The 17,141-nt window shown below is 45.4% G+C and overlaps 1 protein-coding gene across 2 annotated transcripts in view; it reads left to right on the top strand.

The window, feature by feature from the left end:
- Positions 1-711: 711 nt before the first annotated feature.
- Positions 712-17,141, top strand: part of MAP6 (microtubule associated protein 6) — a gene marked incomplete at its 5' end in the record, with an annotated part of 87,993 nt that continues 71,563 nt past the window's right edge. For both annotated transcript variants that reach the window (XM_079930168.1, XM_079930167.1), the window contains one exon: positions 712-1,622. In XM_079930168.1, coding sequence (XP_079786294.1) covers positions 712-1,622 — 911 coding nt within the window. The remainder of the gene's footprint in view (positions 1,623-17,141) is intronic.

Raw genomic sequence — 17,141 nt, 5'->3', positions numbered from 1 at the left:
GGTGATTTTTTTTCTGCATCGCGCTATCTCTCAGCATCTTTCCTGGATTTTTTCCCCCCCTCTACTGACCGGCAGAAAAGGGTGGGGCCGCTTCCCCGCAGCAGAGACAGCAGCGGCAGCGGCGGCGGCTGCAGCATCATTGGGAGCAGCGGTGGCGGCAGCAATGCTCGGTCTCCTCGAGAGGTGATCTCCTCTGAGCCCTGCTAGGTGGCCGGCTGCGACTGGACGCCGGCGGGAAGGAGAAGATAGAGCTTTGTCCGCGGCCCCTGCGGCCACACTGCCCGGCCCTTCCTCTGCGCCATGGCTTAAGCCTGCAGTCACCTCGCCTCGCGTTGCCTTGCTTGGCAGGGGTCTGAGCGCCGCAGCAGCCGCAGGGAGGGGCGCGTCCCAGACGCCCTCGCCTGGGGACCCGGGACGCGGTGTCTCACGCTGCGCAGCTTACAGCAGACCGCGCTCCCGAGACCTGTGCGGCGGCTCCCGGAGGCGTTTACAGCCGGGCATCGAGGGACTTTACGGACTTTCTCAGTGATAGCTCTGCCCACGCAACCTTCCCGGGTGCTCTCTGAGGTAGGAGGGGGCGGTAGCTCAGGCCACCAAGGAAAACACGGTGAGAACCAGATTGGCCGGACGAGGGCCAGGGGGCTGAGGAAGATTAGGGACTTGCTTTAGAAACGAGCAAGAAGAGGGAGGACTAGCTCTGAGGCGAGCACCATGGCGTGGCCGTGCATCACGCGCGCCTGCTGCATCGCCCGCTTCTGGAACCAGCTGGACAAGGCAGACATCGCCGTGCCGCTGGTTTTCACCAAGTACTCGGAGGCCACCGAGCACCCGGGCGCCCAGCCGCCGCACCAGCAGCCGGCGCAGCCTGCACAGCAGGCGCCCGCGCCCCCCTCGGCGCGCGCGGTCGCCATAGAAACGCAGCCGGCCCAAGGCGAAGGGGATGTGGTTGCCCGGGCAACAGGGCCGGCGCCGGGGCCTAGCGGCGAACGCGAGGTTGGGGCCACCTCTGGCCGGAGCGGCCCGGGACCGGGCTCCGGCTCCGGCTCCACCTCCAGCGCGGGCCCCGCGGACTCGGTGATGCGGCAGGACTACCGCGCCTGGAAGGTGCAGCGGCCGGAGCCGAGCTGCCGGCCGCGCAGCGAGTACCAGCCTTCGGACGCGCCCTTTGAGCGCGAGACCCAGTACCAGAAGGACTTCCGCGCCTGGCCGCTGCCGCGACGCGGGGACCACCCGTGGATTCCCAAGCCGGTGCATATCCCCACGTCCTCCCAGGCGGCGGCGCCTGTGCTCGGGGCGCCTCAGCGCCGGCCGCAGAGCCAGGAGCGCTGGCCGGTGCAGGCCGCCGCCGAGGCCCAGGAGCAGGAGGCGGCCCCTGGAGGAGCAGGTGGCCTTGCGGCTGGAAGATCAACCAGTGCGGAAGAGCGCGACACACGCAAGAAGCCTGGGCCCGCCTGGATGGTGCGTCGCGCCGAGGGGCTGGGGCACGAGCAGACGCTGCTGCCCGCAGCCCAGGCCCAGGTCCAGGCCACGGGCCCCGAGGGGGGCAAGGGGCGTGCGGCGGCCGACGCCCTCAACAGGCAAATCCGCGAGGAGGTGGCGAGTGCCGTGAGCAGCTCTTACAGGTGAGACGCAGCCCGTAGCTCAGGCCACGGGGCTGGTCATCCTTACCCTTTCCCACAGATTCTCTGCATCGCAGGCCTCCCTGTCATCCTCCCCCTCCAGCCCAGAACACACCCTCTCCCCCTCCCCAGCCCTGGCCGACTGCTCTTTGGCTCTTTCTTTTGTGAAAGCTGTTAGTATTATCCATCCCATCTTGCCAAAGTCTTTCACTTAACCACTTCAGCCATCTTTTCCCCATCTCTGCCCCAACCCGAGTCCCTGCCTGCCCAACAGAGACCTTTGCAGTTTCTTCACTGGCTGTGCTTCCATTCTGCCCCACCCAACTCACTGGCTGCATTAGCCTGGATGCTGCCCCTTGCTGGCTCAGCTGCCGCCCAAGGGCCTCCGTGCCTTCCTGCATGGCCAATCCTCCCCAAAGAAGAGTGATCTCTCCCCCTTCCCCTCCTCCCTAGCCCGGTTCACTTGGCCCTTCATTCTTACCCCCTCTGTCTCAATCCCTGGGAGACCACCAAGCACCACACCCTTTTCTAGATTCCCTGCCGGTCCCTTATAGAGCACCCTCCTCTTTCAGCCACTTATGCTGAAGGCAGATTCCTTACACCTCTAGCTGTGACTCACTGGGCAAATTTCTTAACATTTCTTGGCCTAGGGTTCTTATCTGTAAGACGTGATGGATAATAGATTCTTCGCTTAGATTGTTTGCTCATGTATTGATTTAATATTAAATACTCAACATATTTTTGAGCACCTACTATATGCTAAGCACTGTGCTAGACATTTTGAAGATTAAATGAGATGATTCAGGAGGAGAATTATGCCTGGCACATGGTAGGTAATTAGTACATCTTGGTTCCATTCCAGCCTTCTACATGATGCCTCATTATTTTGATTTCCACTTCCCAGACACTTCCAGCCTTCTCCCCTATTGATGCATCTCCTTTCCTTTCATGTTTGCCAAATGTGGTTCTCATTCTGTTACCACCAAGAACCCCCTCTTCAGCACATTTAAATTCCCTTTAAATGAATGCCTTCCACAGAGCATATTTATTCATTCATTCTCGTTCTCTCTGTCTCTTTTTCTAGAATTCTCCCTCTGCTGCAGCCTCAGTCCTTCCAGTCTGCTTTCTCACCCTTCATTCATTTAATATGTATTTCTGAATGCTTAGCTTTCAGTCCTGCCCTTATGTTTCAAATGGAAACAATTAGCTGACAGATCACTGTTGACTCTGAATATGTGGCATTGGGTTTGGGGTCTCTGGGGAAGAAGATGTACACGATGAGTAACTGAGCTAGAGGTGTTCAAAATGTGGCTTATGGGGTCCTTCATCAATGCCACAGCCAGTTGCCTCCTTCCTGCAGGAGGGTGTGGACAGGAGGACTGCAGAGTTAGTGTCTTTTGCCGGGACCGTATATATAGCCTCATCAGACTGATGTCCTTCTCCATTAAATATGACAAACACTCCCTCTTATGCTGAGGAAGAATAGCATTGATAGACATCCTCTCTTGTTACGGCAAAATCTGCCCCCCACTCAGGTATTACCTCTAGAAAGCATTTCCCAATGAAAAGGGGCAGTTAATCAATTGGCCCCTATTCCTTCTTCCTGAATTCTACCTCCCACCTGGCATTTGTCTCTTGGTGTCTTGTTATCATGACCACACTGGTCCCCCAGGAATACACCACTTCCTTTTAAAGCTCTGGGTCAGGCAAGGACATGGATCCTTTTCCTTGGTTCTCGCTATGAGAAGGTGGAATTTTCACAAAATCTTTATGCTGTTACCAAGGAGAATCAAAAAGAAAAGAAAGGAAACAAATAAGCAAGGGGAATAAAAAAACAAAGCCAGGATACAATCTTATGACTCTGTCATGGCTTTGTTGTTTACAAGGCCCTACCTTTGTTCCCTAAGAACCCTAAGGTTGGCCTAACATCACAGATTTCTGGACTGGCCTCTTCATCATCCTACTCGCAGTCTACCACCCTGCGGCAGGTGGAACCTTACCACCTACCAGACAGAATCTACCTCTCCTCACCTCAATACAGTCAATGCCAATCAAGAGAGATCCAGATTCTCAAATCTCATTTGATGATCCTACTCAGTTTATGTTTCCAGGCTGGTCGGACTTGCTTTGTTCGTAAATGATGGTTCAGTCAGGGCGTAAACCACCCTTCAGACACAACTCACTCCAAATATTTTGGGTTGTACCTTTGTTCTGTGTAGGCTCTTTCCTCCCAAACAACACCTTAACTGTGCAGTAAGCATGTCATGCTTTACAGTTAGAATTACACACATCCTGCAAGTGATTTGATTGAATAGGGGCAGGCTATGCTCTTGCAGCTGGTAAGAATGATTATTTTTCATAGCTATCAGAATTTCATCAACCTGTCAAGAAAAATCTCTGTGTACCTCAAAAAACATTTTTTTTCTAATTTGAGTCTTCTGTAAAATTTAATTATGCATATGACTTTGGGATCAGCCGTTCCATTTTGCTGTATCATCAGAAGGGTTTTGAAGCATTAAGAGAATGAGTATTGCTAAGAAACATCAATTTCTTTAATGGACAATTTAAGTACTTGACAAATTTGATGTGAAATTTAACATTATTTTTTGTTCCAGAAGAAAAATTAACTAATAATAGGGAAATGCACTTTGGGTGAAAGTAGATATGAAGAAATAAGATAATCAATTAATTAAGTATACAATAAAGAAAAAAATGCCTGGAAATTATAGGCTTATCTGGAACATTGATTGTTTCTTTCCCCCCTATTCTCTCACATCCTTTTCCTTGCTAGGATTCTAAATATCTCCTGAATTTAAGTATGTTCCATGTCTTCTGTAGATGAGCCTTACATCACCTTAGAAGCCGAGCTGGGCTACATTTCACTGATAATCTGACAAATCCTTTTCTACTGCCGCTCTACATAAATCACGGTGGTTTACACCATGGTGACTGGTTCATCTCATGGGCTTTACAAATGACATGTCATGTAACATCAGTGTGAGCAGTTTGCTTAAATAGAGAAAGGATATACAACCCATCAGCTTGATATATTGGTACATAATATAAAATATATATTCAGCATCCAGAGTCATATACATGCTATTTGGTTTCCTCCTGCAATGTACAATCAGTAGATAACATCAAATGTCCTTTGACGCTATGGTTTTGAGAAACCTTCCCTGTTCAACAGTTCATTTAATTCATGACCTATCCACACTAGCCTGAGACTTTTTGCATTCAAGCGGTATCTGAGGTATCTTTAGAATTATTCTCAATCATGAAGTTCATTTTCAATACATTCGTATGACATAAATGACATTATAAAATTGAGAAACATGTCTTCGTTATTTTTAATGTTAAGGATGGATTTTACTGCGCAGCTACTTGTGACTTTAGACCTAGCATTCTCAGTTAGGAAATAGATGAGTCATAGGAGGGAATTAAAATTCCTCTCTCAGCCAACCCCATTGCCCCAGCCGTCGGTTAAGAGTGATAGATAGGGTAGCAGGTGCTCCCCATAGAAATGCTAATGAGCAACTTTTCCTGGAAGAAATCAGCTGGGGCACCAGGAGGTAGAATTAATAAACCAGAGGCAAAATAGTACTTGAAAAATGAGAGCGGTAACAAGGAAATCAGAAAGAAAAAGAGCCTTTCCTATCTACCCTGCAGTCTTCCATAAAGGTTAGAGAAAGGCCCATCTGACTTAGCTTATGCTATACAGAACTGCCCTGTGCCTACAGGGCAACTGCCCGTTTCCCTAGGATCTTCCTAACTAAATCCCAGCCATACTTCAAGGCCAATCTCAGATACTAGTCTTCAACAACGCCTTCCAGGTCCTGCCACGCAGGACTAATTTTTCTCTTATTCCCCTTTCGTATTCTGTACACTTGTCATTGTCTGCTTGACTGTAAGATACTTTTGCCTCTGTCTGCCTCCCCTACCAGATAGGAACACTTGAAGGGAAGGGCTGTATTTTGTTCCTCTCTGTACCTCTCACAGTGTAACATTGTGCCTAACTATCATATAGATTTGTTGAATCCAGTGAAAGTTTTAAAGTTAGATGAAAAATTTATTCACCTACATATCGATTCATTTCATTCAGTTTCATTTAGCTGAATTAATTTTGGAAAATGACCACCAAGCCCCTGCAATGTATCAGACAGGATACTGGAGATACCAAAAAGTGATAACCCTATGTAAAGAAATTGTGTTTTCCTTAATCAAAATAAAGGGGGATTCCTACTGGGTTAGCACTAGAAGTGAATGTTCAAATGGGGAAGGGCAGCAAACCCTACAGACCTGACTCTAGGTGCACCTTCACCCAGGGCAGTGGTCCCCAACCTTGGCTGTACAATGGAATCACTGGAGAACTTTAAAAATGCTGTTACAGGGCTTCCCTGGTGGCGCAGTGGTTGAGAGTCCGTCTGCCGGTGCAGGGGACATGGGTTCGTGCCCCGGTCCTGGAAGATTCCACATGCCGCGGAGCAGCTGGGCCCGTGAGCCATGGCCGCTGAGCCTGCGCGTCCGGAGGCTGTGCTACGCAACGGGAGAGGCCACGGCAGTGAGAGGCCCGCGTACCGCAAAAAAAAAAAAAAAAAAAAAAAAAAATATGCTGTTACATAGCTGCCTTGTCCAGAGATTCTGATTTAATTGGTCTGGGGTATAGCCTGCGCATGTGAATCTTTTCAAACTGCGCCAGATAATTCTCATGTGCAATTCAGGTTATGACCTCTTCCCTTAAGACGGAGGTTCTCAAAATTTAGTACACAAAAAAATCATCTGGAGAGCTTTCTAAAATGCAGATTCCCGGGCCTCATCCTCAGACGTGCTGATTCAGTACTTTTAAAATGGAGCCTAAGAATCTATATTTTAAGAAGCACTCTAGGTAATTTTTATGCAGGTTAACTTCAGACTTGCTTGTGAAGACACCGCTTGGGAAGATTTGCTATCTTTAAGGTATTGAGTTTTCCCATATACGAACGTGGTATTGCTTGCCATTTATTTGTCTTTTTGTCCTTCACTTACATTTTGTAATTTTCTCCACAAAAATCACATACACACACAATAGTTTTTAAGTTTTATTTTTCTATATTTAAGCCTCTAGTAATATAATTGGATTTAACTTTATGTATGGAATGAGGCAGGGAACTGATTTTCCTTTTTCCCATATGGAAAGTCATTTATCCCAATACCCTTTTTTTTTTTTTTTTTTGCGGTACGCGGGCCTCTCACCGCCGTGGCCTCTCCCGTTGCGGAGCACAGGCTCCGGACGCGCAGGCTCAGCGGCCATGGCTCATGGGCCCAGCCGCTCCGCGGCATGTGGGATCTTCCTGGACCAGGGCACGAACCCGTGTCCCCTGCATCAGCAGGCGGACTCTCAACCAGTGCGCCACCAGGGAAGCCCCCAATACCCTTTTTAACAGTTCAACTTTTCCCCATTAATATCCCCACTGATATCTCTTCTATCACATAAGGGTCGCGTATGCTTGAATATATTTCTGAGATCTCTGTTCTATTCCATTAATCTGAGCTAATGCCATACTATCATCTTTTTTTCTGAGCTATTTAAAATTAGTTTTCCTATTTTCAAGCATATATCTTATTACATTTTCTAATTTGTTATTGCTCATATGTATTAATTTTTATATGTTTTTATTGTATTCAACAACTTTACCACACTCTAATTTTGTTTGTAGATTCTCTTGGACTGTCTGTGGAGATAATGTATACTTTTAGCAAATACCAGTTTATTGTCTTCATTCTGATATTCATATATTTTTGTGTGTATGTATATTGCTACACTGGTGAGGATATCCATATAGTTTTTTTTTTTTAATGCTTTTTCTTTCTTTCTTTCTGGCTGCATTGGGTCTTTGTTGCTGCACGGGCTTTCTCTAGTTGCTGAGAGCGGGGGCTACACTTCATTGGGGTGTGTGGGCTTCTTATTGTGGTGGCTTCTCTTGTTACAGAGCACGGGCTCTAGTTCAGCAGTTGTGGCTCGCAGGCTCTAGAGCACAGGCTCACTACCTCTTTGTAGTGTTGATTTGCATTTCCTGCACGGCCTTTGTTGCTCCGCAGCATGTGGGATCTTCCCGGCTCGAACTCGTGTCCCCTGCATTGGCAGGCAGATTCTTAACCATTGCACCACCAGGGAAGTCCCTCCATATAGTTTTGATAATAGGCTTCTTTGTCTTGAGACATGGGAATGCTTCTTAAGTTTCATCATTAAGAATGAGGATTGCTCTGTGTCATTATAATATAGCGTCATATCAGGTTAAGAAACTTGTCTTTATACTAGTTTGTTAGGGGTTTCTAAACATGTGGATTGGTATTGAATTTTTTTTTGAATTCCATTTTATTTACTTTTTATACAGCAGGTTCTTATTAGTTGGTATTGAATTTTATTAAATGATTTTTTTGACATCAACTGAGAAAGTCTTATGCTTTTTATTTTTAATCTGCTAATAGATTTTTCTGATACTGAACCATCTTTCCATTCCTAGGATAAATCTTACTTAAAAATATAGTTTATGGTGCTGAATTCTTTTGCTACTTTTTATTTGAAATGTTTGCATATCTATTCATAAGTGAAATTAGTCTAAAATTTTTTCCTTTTTTATATCAGTTGGGTACAGTATTGGAATCATGGTTATGTCTATAAAGTTAGATAGTTAGATTTTGCTCTTTTTCAGTTATTTGGAACAATTCTTATAACAAGTACTCCTCCTCAAATATCTGATAAGAGTCTCCTGTAAAGCTCTCTGTACCAGGTGTCTTTTTCATGAAGAGACTAGTTTTTAACTACCAGTTTGATGTCTTTAATAGTTATTCATTTATTCAGCTTTTGTATTTCTTCTTGAGCCAATTTTAGTAATTTATATTTTTCTAGGAAATGTTATAATTTTTTTTAATTTTTAAATTTATTGACGTAAGAGTCACCATAGCACTATCTTGTGGATTTTAAAATCATCTCCACTTATCTGCAGTTACATCCCCTTTCATACTTAATATTAATTGGTGCCTTGTCTCTTTTTTTCATAATTGTCTTATTGAGGTTTGCTTAGTCTTTTCAAAGAATCAAATTTTGGTTTTGTCGATCATCTCCCTTTTCAGTAAGTTTTGCTCTTATTTTTACTATTCCTTTAGCTTTTATGCTCTGAGAGGTAGGCATAGGTCACGTTAGGAACAGTTTTATATCCCTGGCTGAGGAGTTTGGATTTTTTTTTTTTTTTTTAAAAATGAGTCACTGAAGGAATCTAGGTAGAGGAACTACATGATAGTTTAATATGATTTAAATTTTATTAATGTCCCACTGACCGGTGACCAGGGGAGGTTAGAGAAAGGGTGGCCTTTCAGTAACGAGCCACTGGAATAATCCAGGGACAACGATAAAGCCTGAACTGAGGCTGTGGGACTGGAGATTTATAACATAGTACATACAGTTACTGAAAAACAGATCGTAATGACCAGTTGAGATGCAAGGAAGAGGGTAAATCCAGGATAACTCTTTTCTGGTTTGGGTAATTAACTGGTAGTGGTCCTAGTCATTGGAACAGAGGGATGGGATAGGGAGGGAGGGAGGGAGGCTCAAGAGGGAGGGGGTATGGGGATATATGTATACATATAGCCGATTCACTTTGTCGTACAGCAGAAACTAACACAACGTTGTAAAGCAATTATACTCCAATAAAGATATTTTTTAAAAAAAGCAACAGACTTTTATTTAGAATTCTATGATGAATGTAGAGGAGAAGAAAGTCAGGAGTGGAAGTTGAGCTTAATTTTAGTATCTAGAATTTGAGTTGTCTATGAGATATCTGACAAGAAATTTCAAGGGGCAGCTGAGTAAGTGGATCTGAAGTGTAGAGAGAGATCCGGGCTGTGATTTGAAACATCCTGTGGATATTATTATTATTTTATTTTTATTTTTTTTAAGAAGATGTTGGGGATAGGAGTTTATTAATTAATTAATTTATTTTTGCTGTGTTGGGTCTTCATTTCTGCGCGAGGGCTTTCTCTAGTTGTGGCAAGCGGGAGCCACTCTTCATCGCGGTGCACGGGCCTCTCACTATCGCGGCCTCTCTTGTTGCGGAGCACAGGCTCCAGACGCGCAGGCTCAGTAGTTGTGGCTCACGGTCCTAGTTTCTCCGCGGCATGTGGGATCCGCCCAGACCAGGGCTCGAACCCGTGTCCCCTGCATAAGCAGGCAGATTCTCAACCACTGCGCCACCAGGGAAGCCCTATGGATATTATTAAAGCCATGGGAGGAGGTGAAATCATCCCTAGAGAGGAAGTAGAGAAAATTAGCCATCAGAGAGTGGAGCCCTGAGGGATACATGTATTTGGGGTACTGACAGCAGAAGGGATAACCATGAAAAAGACAAAAGAGTGATCGGAAGGGAGGGAAGAAAAGCAGGAGAGAGACTAATCATGGAAACCACATTGGGCACCTAACTCAGCAAAGCCTTATGCTGCCCTGGAAATGTTTACTGAGGAATTACTGTGTGCAAAGCATTTTTCTAGATCATTGGTTGACCTTGAGCAGTTAGATATAATGTTACTGAAACTAACCCACAAAGAGGAGAGGAGATAAGATACGCACAATTAATCCTTGGTTGCTGTCCTAGAAAAAAATGGCATCTAATGCATCTACGAACTTTCAAAAAAAGTCAAGCCAGTGATAGTTCTAAATCTATAATCACAAAGAATCACTGTGTCCAGGATATAAAACTAAAAGAATCCAACCATGTCCACTGGGATTAAGAGCCATCTCTGTAATCAATGCAGCTTTGGCTTTCCAAATTAGGTCAGCTGCAGACATCTAGACAGGTGAGCTTCTAATTCTCCGCCAAATGAAGAAAACTGCAAATGGACCGTGACCAGCAAACTAAAAATTCTTTCGAGGTTCACTAAAGATGCTAGTTTTCACCGTTAGAAACAATAGTAGTACTTAATCAAATGCCTCCTATATGCCTGGCAGGCTGCTAGAAACTTTAGACGCATTTTCGCCTGTAATCTTTATAGTAGCTCTGAAGAAGTGGTCCTGTTACTTCCCTGTTAGAGCTGAGGACCCACAAGGCCTCTTGTCTGTCTTTAGGTTTTAAAACTGTTGAAGGCACAGACTTTGTCTAACACTAATCTCTCTCTACACAGGGCACTTCCTCCACGTCATACTAACATGTATTGTCTCAAACCATTTTCAATCCACTGAATATTGATTAGTGTCTGCTCTGTATCTGGCTAATTCCTAGGAAGACAAAGTAGTCCTTGCTCTTGGAAGACTTATGTTTATTAGGGAGAGACAGGTGAGCTGAAAAGTTATAGGTGCCCTAACAAAAAGTCTATGCAGGGTTTGGTGGGGCGCAGAGGAGAGAGAGGTTAAGTCTACTTGATTTGAGGGTTATCAGGGAAAGGGTTCAGTAGAGAAGGGACTGGTAGGCTGAATCTTCAAAGATGAATGGGCATTACATGGGGAAGGGATCAGTCTGAGCAAAAGTACAGGAGAGAAATTGTCAGCAGTTCTGTGCAGGTAAAACGTAGAGGTCTCGTTGGATGAGGCTAGAATGGCGAGAGGTGGACCAGGCAGGTAGGCTGGACCAGCTCCTTTATCCTATGAGCAAATGAAGAAGGAGGATTAGGTTTTGGATTTTAGCAAAGGTGACTTTGGCAGCAGTGGGAAGGATGGATTGGAGGGGATTAGACTGGGAGCATGGAATCCAGAAAGGAAGCTGTGGTCTAGGTGAGAGATGATGAAGACCTCCAGCCACGAAAGGATGTAAACAAGCACTGATGGTACAGAATAACATAAGGCTAATTGAAAGTCGGCAGAAAGGGAGAGGGAAGAGTCTAGGATGTTTCCTTTAGATGCTTTGGATGTCTGGGGAAACAGTCATTCACTGAGCTAGATAGCAGAGTTTTGGATAAGTTGAATTTGAGGTGTCTTTAGAAAGACTACATGGAGGTGTTCAATAGAAAATGAAAATAGAAACCCACACTGCTGGTAAAGGGTGTACATTGCTACAGTCACCTCATACAACTCTTCAGCATTATCTATTCAAGTTAAACATATGTTTACTCTATGACCCAGCAATTGCACTCTTGAGTATATACCTAGCAAAAATGAGTGCAGAAGCCTTGTACAAGAACGTGTAGCAGCTTTATTAATAATAGCTAGAAAGTAAAATCAACCCAAATGTCCATCCACAATAGGAGAAATACACTGTGGTATATTCATACAGTGGACTGTCTCCTGGTAGGGTGTGGTAGACAGAATCATGGTGCCCTTCCCCCACCCCAGAATGTCCACATCCTAATTCCTGGAACCTGTGAATATGTTATGTTACAAAGCAAAAGGGACTTTGCAGATGTCATTAAGTTGAGGCTCTTGAGGTGGGATGAGTATCCTGGATTATCCAGATGGGCCCATTGTAATCGCAGGGACCCTTATAAGTGAAAGAGGCAGTGATGCAGTGTGATAAAGACTTGGCCAGCCATTGTTGGCTGTGAAGACGGAAGTGTGACATGCACCAAGGGATGCACCAGCTTCTAAGAAGCTGGAAAAGACAAGGAAATGGATTCTTCCCAGAGCCTTCAGAAGGAACACTTTGCTTCTGCTGACACCATGATTCTAGCCAGTGAGACCCATTTCTGACTCTTAACTACAGAACTATAAGGGAATACATTCATGTGGTTTTAAGCCACTCAGTTTGTGGTAATTTGTTAGAGCAGCTATAGCAAACGAATACACAGGGTTTCTCAGTCTCGGCACTACTGACATTTTGGACCAGATAATTCTTTGTTGTGAGGAGCTGTCTTGTGCACTGTAGATGTTTGGCATCATCCCTGGCCTCTTTCCAAGCCTTGCCAGTAGCGTTCCCCACGTTATCCCCCTCCAAGTTGTGACAATCAAAAATCTTTCCAGACATCGCCCAAAGCCCTCTGGGTGTGCCAAAATTGCCACTGGTTGAGATCCACTGTTACACAGCAGAAAAAGACAGTTGCTGAAACACTCACTAATATGGATAGATCTTACAGACATAGTGATGAGTGCATGAAACCAGATATAAGTGTACTTACCGAATGATTCCATTTATATGAAATTTCAAAAACAGGCAAAGGTAAGTGATGGTGATGGATGTCAGAATAGTGATGATCTCTGGGGGGGGTGGGGGGGTAATTGACCAAGATGTTGGAAATATTCTGTCTCTTGATCTGGATGGTGGTCATGTGGGTCTATACATATGGACAATTAAGATTAATGGGCTTTGTTCTGTTTGTTATAACTCCACAAAAAATAAGAAACAAATTACAAACTAAGTAAACGGAGATATAAGTTTGATGCTCAGGAGAAAAGGCAGAACAGAAAAGAAATATCTGGATATCGAGCTGTCAGTGAGGATCAAACCCGTAGGGGTCAGGGAGGGTGGGAAGAAAGAGAGTGAGAAGAATAACATGCTGCGGCCACAGCCCAGCCTCCCCAACATATCAGAGATGAGCAGAAGAAGAGTCAGGCGAGGAAGGAGCATGTGTGTCTGTGTTGTTCCCATCCGAGAGCGAGAGCATAGGCCCGCCAGAGTCCCACAAAAGCTACCCACACGTGTATAACGTAATAGTAGTCTTTTCCATCCTCCCTATCCCGGCATAGTCCATTGTCAGTGTGTGTTTCTCTTCAAACTGAATGAAGAGGCTTTGCAGGAACAAGCCTGATGGAACCTCTTTCGGTAGGAAAATAGGACCCAAGCCCCAAACCACAAAAGCCACCATAAGTGCCTCCACTGTGCTGTTGCTTGTGGTCACTGTCTACTTTGTGCAATGACTTCAAAAAGCTGGCCCATGTTGTGGCACATCCTAGAGTGCCTTTTTGCAATCTTCTTGGCCTCTAAGAATCGTTCTCTATTAAACCGTGATAGTGGGCGAAAGATAGACAATGGCAGAAAGCAGAAGAGCAGCACATTAGAACAGAGACATAAGTGAGTTCCAGCCTCATTTGCTGAGTGCACAGTGCCAATTGCTTTAACATATTTTTTTTATTTAGATGTTATCATGACCTTTTAAGGTAAACATCTCTCTCTTTAAAGATGAAGAATAGAGTCAGGGAGGTCTGGGGACTGAGGTCACACAACCAGTCAGTGACTGGGCTGGCTCAGGAACCTGGTTCTCCTCATTCCGGCCTCCAGCTGTGTCTCACTCGTGGGCTCAAGCCGACCCCTGCCATGTCCCCGCAGTTCAACATGCCATTCCTGGGAGGGCTGCCACCTGCCCCCCAACTCCCACTCTCCTAAGCCCACGCCATCCTCCTTCACCACCTGGTTCTGCATGGGGAGAGGGATGGATGGTTTCACTATTCCTTGTCTGAACTCTCCATGGATCCCCTTCCCTTCCAGAGCAAGGCCTTGGCGGCTCAGCCTGTGGTCAAGGCTTTCCAGGATCTGACCTCTCTGGTGCATCCAGCATTTTTGCCCACTGCTCCCTTCACAACACCTGATGCTTTTTCCTGCAGATTCTCAGTTCTGGTTGTACCTTAAAATCTCAGGGTCCCCAGCGGGTGATCTAGCCAAATCACAGGCTGAGCTGAGCCATGACAAGCTCCACACGTAACCATTGCTGGATTTTGCTCACAATTTTCCCTCCTGCCCACCTTCCATCTTCTTTCTAAATCCTTCCTATCCTTCGGGGCTTTTAGTCCATTGTGAAAGAGGCTTATGCTATAAAAGCAGGGAATTAGGTTGGATTTATTCGATCATAATAGCATAGTAATAATTTAGTGGGCTTAATATCATTTTTATTTCAAGTTCAGTGCATCATCTTAGGAGCCTGCCACGGCTGGGGCTGTGGGCTATGAGGATTCAAGGTGCCGAGCACACGGTCCCCCATACGGGGGCTTGCCGTCTTGTGGGGGAGGTAACATGGATGCATGTATCATAAGTACCAGGCAGGGCCTAGTGAGGTTTAATCTGGGCCAGAGTTCTCAAGGGCCACAACAAGGACTGGTTAATCCTGTTGGAAGATTCATGGAAGAGATGGTTGTATGAGTCCGGGGCAGTGTCCTGGTGGCCAGTAAAGGATTTGGTAACCACTAAAACTGGGTTTGAATCATCTCTCTCTAACTAAAAATCTGTGTGACCTTGAGAAAGCCTTCATATTTCTCATCAATAAAAGGAGATAATTACAGTAGTGAGTTCACAGAGTCATGATGAAGGTGGAGGGAGCTAATGCTTTTAGGAGTGCGTGCCCATCAGTAAGTGCTGCCCACTTTTGTTATCACTGAGAGAACAGAACAGAGTGGGTTACCGATAAAAGTCTTTCACTGATCCATTCATTTAACATCTGCCACATCTTGCATCAGGCACTATGCTAGAACCTGGGGATTTAGAAATGAATTACATAGTACCTGTCCTAAAAGAGTTCCTGGTCGAGTGAGATAAACTATAGTTTCTAGTGAGAGAAACATATTAAGTTTCCGTAGTTCCTAGTGAGAGAAACATATTAAGAAAATTATAGTAATGGTAGCAAGTACAATAATAGAAATATGCACAAGGTATTGAGGGGATATAGAGGAAAGGGGGGTCTGATTCATTCTGAATCAGGGACCACTTCCTGAGGAGTTGTTGACCTGTGCAGTGTGTCAAAAGCATGGAGTTAGTTCCACTGGGAAGGCAAAGATTAGGAACTATATATTCCTTCCTAGAGGTCTTTACCAATAAGATAAAAATGAAGAAGGCCTTTTAAGAATACAATACTTGGGCTTCCCTGGTGGCGCAGTGGTTGAGAGTCCGCCTGCCGATGCAGGGGACATGGGTTCGTGCCCCGGTCCGGGAAGATCCCACGTGCCGCGGAGCGGCTGGGCCCGTGAGCCATGGCCACCGAGCCTGTGCGTCCGGAGCCTCTCCTGCGTACCGCAAAAAACAAAACAAAAAAACAAAAAAAAGAATACAATACTTAATAGTAATTCCAGCCCCTCCCAGATATCTAGCTTTATTTGGAGCTTTGCGTTCAAATCCTGCTTACCATTTACTAACTGTATGTCTTTGGTCAAGTTGCTTAACCTCTCTTTTCTGATTTTGTTTACTGGTTGACAATGACACCTACCTTGCAAGGTTGTTGAAAGACTTAACAGTTCGTTAAGTCTGTGACTCTTTTTTTTTTTTTTGCTGTACGCGGGCCTCTCACTGCTGTGGCCTCTCCCGTTGCGGAGCACAGGCTCCGGATGCGCAGGCTCAGTGGCCATGGCTCATGGGCCCAGCCGCTCCGTGGCATGTGGGATCTTCCCGGACTGGGGCACGAACCCGTGTCCCCTGCATCGGCAGGCGGACTCTCAACCACTGCGCCACCAGGGAAGCCCAAGTCTGTGACTCTCTTACCTGTAATATTTACCACTGCACCCCAAGCACCAAGCTTAGTGCATGGTCTTTAGGAGATGCTTAGTAGGTTTTAATTGAACAACTGAATGAATGATATATGTGCAGTACTTAGCATAATGCTTAGCCCATAGTGAGTGCTCAGTAAACAACAACTATGCTCATCATCCATCTCCCCAGTGGGTTCGAGCACCACTTGGCTAATATAAAGAGGTAATTTTGCCCTTCTGTGTGCACACAGTCTGTATTTCTGGGAGCAGAACCATGAACTGCTCAGATAAAAGATTTTCTGTGAGTGTTGTTAGTCTGACTTGAAGGATCAGGGAAGACCTCAGAGAGGAGGGTATCATCTGAGCTGTACTTTGAAGGATCAGCCGATTTCAGTAGACAAAACCATCAGTGGGCAGGGAGGTGGCACACTGCCGGCAGAAGGGATAGCTGGAGCATGTGGAACTAGATGTGCATTTGGGGACCACAGCTATTCAGATATGGCAAATGTTCCCAGCGTGAGGAATGATACGGCAGGAGGCAAGTCTGAAAAGGTCTAGACCAGTGATCGGAAAATTTTCTGTAAAGGGATAGATAGTAAATATCTTAGGCTTTACTGGACCTTATATAACTAGAAAGAAAAAATTTCCCAAAAATTTTTATTGATGAAATTCAAAATATAATAATAATACTAGAATATAATCTTTTGCAATATGGGTCTACTAATGAGAAGAATGGATTTTTTTTTTTAAGAAGATGTTGGAGGTAGGAGTTTATTAATTAATTAATTAATTTTTACTGTGTTGGGTCTTCATTTCTGTGCAAGGGCTTTCTCTAGTTGTGGCAAGCCAGGGCCACTCTTCATCGCGGTGCGCGGGCCTCTCACTATCGCGGCCTCTCTTGTTGCGGAGCACAGGCTCCAGATGCTCAGGCTCAGTAGTTGTGGCTCACGGTCCTAGTTTCTCCGCGGCATGTGGGATCCTCCCAGACCAGGGCTCGAACCCCTGTTCCCTGCATTAGCAGACAGATTCTCAATCACTGTGCCACCAGGGAAGCCCCGAAGAATGGATTTTTTAGGGGAATAACATTTGCTGAAATCGGGTTCAAAATTAGTGATCTTTTTCATCATATTGATTGCAAACATTTATCTACATAAACCGTTCTTAGCTCCTGGCTG

This window comes from Stenella coeruleoalba (assembly GCF_951394435.1).
Source record: "Stenella coeruleoalba genome assembly, chromosome: 8".
Taxonomy (NCBI): Eukaryota; Metazoa; Chordata; class Mammalia; order Artiodactyla; family Delphinidae; genus Stenella; species Stenella coeruleoalba.
Note: the sequence above shows the minus strand (reverse complement) of the source record. Positions and strands in the feature narration are given on the sequence as shown.